The following is a 7,344-nucleotide window of genomic DNA, read 5'->3' as shown; positions in this document are numbered from 1 at the left end:
TATATATATGTGCATATACGTACACATTCATATGTGTGGATTTATGTACCTATGTCTATACACACACACACACACACACACACACACACACACATACATATATATGTCAGAGAACAAGACGGATAAATTGCAGGAGCCAAGAGCCATGCCTAGAATGTTGACAGACGGCTTAAATGAGGAGTGAGCAACACAGAAGTTTTCTCTTGGTGAAATAAGATTTTTTTAAGTAGGGTATTTGTTTTGGTGGAAGACGGGGATTAATTGATTTGTTTCTGATTTATTTATTTACTTATTTATTTGTTAGATTGCTTATTTACTTTCTTTAAAACAAGGCATGATGAAAATGGTCGAAGAGCAGTGAAGACATTGGATCCACTCTCGACAATCAATTGGTATAAAAATGGAATAGTTTGGTTTTGAAAAAAAAGAAAAGGAATGGTATTAAATGAAAAACGAGTGAAATTAAGAGAAGTGTAATTCAGAGAGAAAGAGAAAGAGGTATGAATCATTAAACTTTTTCATGTGACACAGTGTATATGAAAACACAGCTGTAGATGATAATAATAAGAACAACAACAACAACAACAATAATAATAATAATAATAATAATAATAATAATAATAATAATAATAATAATAATAATAATAATAATAATAATAATGAAAGTTGTTTAACGAAAGAAAAGTTTAGACAAGAAATGAACAAAAAGAAAAGGAAAAAGCATGGAAAGAAAAGAAAATGCACGATCCGTTTGCAAGAGATGCTAAAGCCAAGACCAATATAGAAGACCAGTAGCTATTGAAAAGGAGGAGTGACCTGAAAATAGAGACCGAAGCACTCATATGCGCAGCTCAGGAACAAGCGTTAAGGACCAACTATATGAAGTGCAAAACAGACAACATTACCGATAGCGACAAATGCAGAATGTATGGTGAGATGGGTGAAAGGTTATGGCACATCTTTAGCGATGCCCAAAATTGGAACAACGCGAATAGAAAAAAAGCCATGACAATATGGCAAAAATGATGTTTTGTGAGCTCTTTGGAAATCACAGTCTACAAAGAGCAAAGACGTGGTATGAGAACACTCCAGAAGGAGTCACCGAAAATGAGAACTGCAAAATTCTGTGGGAAGCAATGATTTAGTGCGATCACCCGACCAGATATTGGAGACTGGACATTATTGTGGTGAACGAAAAAAGAAGGAACATGTATGATAATCGACATAGCATGCCCCGGTGACTCAAGAAAAATAAACAATAATGACGATCTGAAATGGGAAATACGAAGTTTGTGGTGAATGAGGAGAGTAGACGTGATAGTAATAGTAATTGGTGCAGTTGGAAGTATCAGCACTCAACTACCAACATGACTTAAAAAGATTGGTACAAGTGCGAAGGTAGAACACCTACAAATATCAGCATTGCTTGGAACTACAAAGAATTATTTTTGAAGTATGACAAGTAAACGACTGCCACGCTAGTCTGCTGGCTATGGACAGCTGACACTTTCCATCTTACCCAGCAAAATTAGCTTTGAATTTACCAATATCAATAATTAATTAATTAATTAATTAATTAATTAATAATGATAATAATAATAATAATAATAATAATAATAATAATAATAATAATAATAATAATAATAATAATAATAAATGCCCTGATGCAGTACCAGGCAGTGTCTCTCATGGCTTCTCATCTTAACTGATTGGAAGTGTTATCATGTACATTGTTTTGTTTTGGTATAAAAAGATGGGCTACAGTAAATATTCAGCTCAATAGCACAGATTTGCTGGTCAGTTGCTTGACTGTAAACAGTTGAGCATGTCCCTTGGTGGCTGACGATATGTGCATCTCTGATCATGAGTAGAAGTAGTGGGGGAGCATCATAGCCATGTGTTGAGAGGAATTCTTTGGGGTTTGAATAATTCACCTTTGGAAACATGGGTGTTTTGCTCAACATCCTTAAACAAACCTTATTCAGGGACCTTTTGAGTGGGATTGGCTACTCCACCTGAAGAAGATTCTAACTGGGCCCCAGTTGCAAGGTCATGCGCTGTTTATCTTGATATGAGATGACCATGGCGCGCACATATGGTTGTGATGTATGTGCCTGGTGTACCCTTATCAAATTGGTAGTCATGATGCGCATATTGGGCTTCGTATATTTTACCCCAGCGTCACTTTGATGGCGTGCACTGCTGTCTCACTCAATAATAATAATAATAATAATAATAATAATAATAATCCTTTCTACTGTAGGCACAAGGCTTGAAATTTGGCGGGAGGGTACTAGTCGATTACACTGGTACTTAACATATGGATCTCGAAAGGATGAAAAGCAAATTCAACCTCGGCAGAATTTGAACTCAGAATGGAAAGACGGACGAAACGTCACAAAGCAATTCGCCTGGCGTGCTAACGAGTCTGCCAGCTCTTAAATAATAATAAGGATGATGATGATGTTGATAATGATGATGACTAGAAGAAGAAGAAGAAGAAGAAGAAGAAGAAGAAGAAGAAGAAGAAGAAGAAGAAGAAGAAGAAGAAGAAGAAGAAGAAGAAGAAGAAGAAGAAGAAGAAGAAGAAGAAGAAGAAGAAGAAGAAGAACCGCTACAACAATCGAAATCGATTAGTGATTCAATGAGTTACTCAAAGCTGTAACAGCATCTTCCTGTGCTTAGAACGTTTTTCCCACCCACCTTTTATCACATCCGTCATCTTAAAATATGTGAAGGTGAGGTATATTATTGAGGTATACGTAAGGAAAATGAATTGAAGAAAGAATACGTAACAGTTTGTGTAAACCTCCTGCATGGTACAGAACATTATATTTTATTTCACTGATTCACTGATTTTTACTGAAGACCCATTTTTTCTTGTTCATTTCGAATCCTCGTGATTACCCTTGCAGATAAACCATGTAGAGAAATTAGGAGGTGGGCACTTTTATTCATGCTTAAAGAAATCAAAGATCCAGTTTGCGGGCATAACAATCCAACTATACTAAGATATCAGTGTCTCAATCGAAAATAAGTCTAAGGAAATATCTTCCATAAGTGCCTAGAGTCGTTAATTGTTAACGATATCAATGAAGATATTGATTTTCTTATTAAACACGGGACTCTAAGAATATAAGATTATTTATCGATTTGTACAGAGGCCACTGAACACTTGCTACGGCATATGTGGAACAAGATTTCTTTAACAGGCATATCAATACTGATACAATAGTAATAATAACGACGGTGTCTTAGGTATAACGCCAACAACCTGTAAAAAAAGGGTTCGATTAATTTAATTAACTTATTCGGGTAGTACCGGATCTTATTTAACTAAAGATGAAGAGTAAATGTTAAATTCAGAGTAGATTAAGTAAGTTATATTTCCAGTACTCTACTGACTAAGCATAACAACAACAACAATAACAATAATAATTAGAAGGTGCCAGATAGTTGACTTTAGAGTCCCAAATATGGAGGAAGTCAATATAAGAGGTATAGAGAAAATAGCAAAGTACCATGACCTGGCCATTGAGTGAGAGGCTATAGAAAGTGCGGGTAAAATGTATCCTAGTAGTTACAAGTGCATTGGGAACTATCCCTAAAAATTTGAACAGATGGATAGAGGAAATAGGCGTGAAAACCCAGTTTAGAACAGCTCCAGAAAACAGCGTTATTAGGGACAGCTAGGATACTCAGGAGAGTTCTTGGCAACTAATGTTACTTGTTGTAGTCCGATGGTAGGAATTTTTCTTTTCCAACAGTCTAATCTGTTAAGGTGATAATTCTCTCTATCATTTATGTAAATGATCTAAAATGTACAAGTAATTTATTTATTGGAAAACACTCGAAACATTGCTAAACAATTTAGTCGAGACGTAAAATCATTATAGAAATGTCTCAAAACAACTATAAAAGGGAAAGAAATTAACAAATCATAAAGTGACACTAAAATCAAAGAATTAGGTCGAAACCATGTATACAAATTTTTGTGAGGAGATGAAAATGATAAAATGCAAAACAGAAATAAGAGAGAAATTTTAAAAAGAGTGCTATAGAAACCAAAAGATATTAAAACGTGGATTAGAAACATGATAACAGGTATAAGTGCCTTAGACATCCCAGTTTCATGCTACAACTTCAATATAACAAAATTGGGAATTCAGTGGACTGAAATGTTCAGACAGAAGAATCGGATAATAGATTTCTTTCTTCGTAACATGGATTTCAGGCCCTGCGCCTATAGTAGAAAGAATTATTATTATTGTGAACTGAGATGGCCGCGGTTTTCGCCTGTCTCTCTTATTAAGTGAATTTTTATTAGTTGAAACTGCAATGAAAAATTTTAATGCGGATCTCCTAAATAGAGAAGTATAAATTTAACTGTCTGCATTAATTTCTCTACGTTCGACTAAAAATAGATTTAATTTGTAAAAAAAAGTATTCGACCGTAAACACAAACATGTTTTTACAGGCATATAACAGCGTGGGAAAAACAATTTTAATTCCCCAGTTAAATTCATTTACTTAACAAGAAACAAAAGATTTTCTGACAGAAAATATAGCATAATTTAGAACAATTAAACGGCTCGAATTATGATAATTATAAAAAGAAAGAAAGAAAAAAGCACAAAGAAAAAATACAGTAATGGCACGCAAATACATTTCAGCAAGAGAAGTAGTTGATATCTCGAATTGGAAAATGTTTCTAACCGTCTTTCTTCGACTGAGTTACTTCAAATAGACAGATACTAGATATAAATTACTTAGCAGAAGAAATAATCACCTGGAAAAATTATGTAACAAATGAAGACACATCCATTTTCCGGTCTCATATTTTGATAAATGAAAAGCAAGAAAAAAAATTTTGTAATTAATCTCTATATCTCGAAAGGCACAAGGATTTCACATGCCTTCAAACGGGCATCTGCTGGCAGTTCTGTCCGATATCTTTTAATTCCTTTATTATTTTACTTGTTTCAGTCATTTGACTGCGGCCATACAGAAGAACTGACGTGAAGGGTTTTAGTCGAATAAATCGACCTCAGGACTTCTTTTTCTAAGCCTAGTAGTTATTTTATTGGGCACTTTTGTCGAACCGCTAGATTCCCTGTTGTCAAGCAGTGATGAGGGGAAACCACAAACACAAATACACACACGCACGAGTTTAAATGAGATTTTTGTTTTCTTCATATTTATTATTACTTGTACATCAATTAATTTTGTGTTTGTTGCTAAATATTTTTCTAGTCCAACTCTTCTTGCTTTGAAGTAATTCTCTATATTTAACAGATGCTGTGCTCCTTATGTACAGGATAGGTATATTCTATTCTTACCAGCTTTCGAACTCTATTAGTGGTTATCCGGTTCTTCTGTCTGAGTATTTCAATTCACTGAACCCCCAGTTTTATTATATTGAAGTTGTAGCTTAAATCTAGGATGTCTATACTTGTTATCATGTTTCTAACATTTAATCGACTTTTTAATATTATCTTTTCATTTTCTGTAATGAAATGTCTCCTTTTATTTCTGTTTGGCATTTTATCACTTTCATCTCCTCTCAAGAAATTGCATACATGGTTTTCACTTCATTCTTCAGTTTTGGTGTCAGTCTATAATTTGATAATTTCTTCACATTTCATCGATCACAATGCTCCACTGCTAATTATTTTATAGACCCTGAAAGGATGAAAAAGCAAAATCGAACACGGCGGAATTTGAACTCAAAATGTAAAGACGGACTAAATGTGGCTTTGAATTTTGTCCGGTACGTTAACGATTCTTAGAACTCACTGCCTTGACAATAATAATAATAATAATAATAATAATAATAATAATAATAATAATAATAATAATAATAATAATAATAATAATAATAATGATGATGATAATAATACTTTCTATTATAACCACATGACTTGAAATCTTTCATGGTAAGTCGAGTACGCCGACCAAAATGCTTATCTGGTAATCATTTTATCGACCCTAAAAGAATGAAAAGCAGAGTCGAACTCGTCAGAGATCAGGCAGCCTCAAAACAGACAATTTTAAAATTTTATAATCAGTTACCTGATATGATATTCTCTGTTTCCCCCATCTTTCTGGAGTAGATTAGGTCATTGCCCATATTTCTAAAATCATCTGTTCTCTCGATCACTGAAATAGCAAAAACACATCAGATGAGAATTTAAGTATGATTGATGAAGAAAACGATAGCGATAATGACTCAAAGAAGAAATGATACGATAACAAACGATGTGTTAACGGAAATGATAACGAAACATTCAGGACATTATTGCATTCATTTGCATTCTTGTTGTTGATAGTAAGCTATAAGTTTACAAAACATATGGCCATAGGATTTCGGCTGTGACTGGAATGTCATGTTCTTACTAAAAGTTACGATGGACAATTTTCAAGTGATATGTCTTTAGTTTACCGGAGTCCCTAGAGTGTGTATATCGAGAAAAATTTTGGATACAGAACTGACAGATCTCACGTCGATCGCGCAAAAGGCAACTTTATTCGTTTATTCACTTTGTGTATGTGTGTGTTTGTGTCTATGTGTGTATATAGTCAAAGAGAAAGGGAAATATATATTAAAAAAGGGGTAAAAGAGAGACTAGAATGAAAAACTCGTAGTAGAATTTGGATGGTTTTCAAATGAATAAAAGAGATCAGAGAAAGTTAGAAGAAAAATTGGGAAATAGCTTCAAGATGTGTCTCTATGTAGTCTGTGCTGTGTGCCTGTGTGATACTGTGTATGAATAGGTATATATTGCATAGGTATGTATTTATGTATTATTATCATTATTTGATGAAAATGCTCAACTTATTTTGCTGGGTATGATGGAAAGTGTCAGCTGTCCACAACCAGCAGACTGAGGTGACACTTGTTTATTGGTCATGCTTCAAGAACCCAGCAAAGAATTCTTGCAGTTCCAAGCAATGCTTATTTTTGCAAGTGTTCTTCCTTTGCATTTGTACCAATCTTTTTGAGCCATGTTGGTAGTTGGGTTAGGGTAGTTGGGTTGATACTTCCAGGTGCGCTAATTACTTAGTATCACGTCTACTCTCCTCATTAACCACAACTTTCGTATTGCCCACTTCAAACGGACGTAGTTGTTCAGTTTTTCTTCTTTAAAATTTTTTTTTTTTTTTGATCTTGTCACCGGGGCATACTATACCAATTATGATGCATGTTCTTGTTTTTCTATTCACCACAACAATGTCCGTTTCCGATGTTTGGTCAGGTAATCGCACTAATGTATGTATATATATACACACTCATGCAAATATATATATATATACATATATATATATATATATATATATATATAT

The 7,344-nt window shown here is 34.0% G+C and overlaps 1 protein-coding gene across 2 annotated transcripts in view; it reads right to left on the bottom strand.

Annotated features, from left to right (window-relative positions):
• LOC106873941 (homeobox protein OTX2-like) overlaps window positions 1-7,344 on the bottom strand; it is a 170,970-nt gene that overhangs the window by 24,898 nt on the left and 138,728 nt on the right. For both annotated transcript variants that reach the window (XM_052973466.1, NM_001323788.1), the window contains 1 exon segment: window positions 6,073-6,159. In XM_052973466.1, coding sequence (XP_052829426.1) covers window positions 6,073-6,159 — 87 coding nt within the window.

The sequence above is a fragment of the Octopus bimaculoides genome, chromosome 16, assembly GCF_001194135.2.
Source record: "Octopus bimaculoides isolate UCB-OBI-ISO-001 chromosome 16, ASM119413v2, whole genome shotgun sequence".
Taxonomy (NCBI): domain Eukaryota; kingdom Metazoa; phylum Mollusca; class Cephalopoda; order Octopoda; family Octopodidae; genus Octopus; species Octopus bimaculoides.
This window is presented reverse-complemented; position numbering and strand designations above follow the sequence as displayed.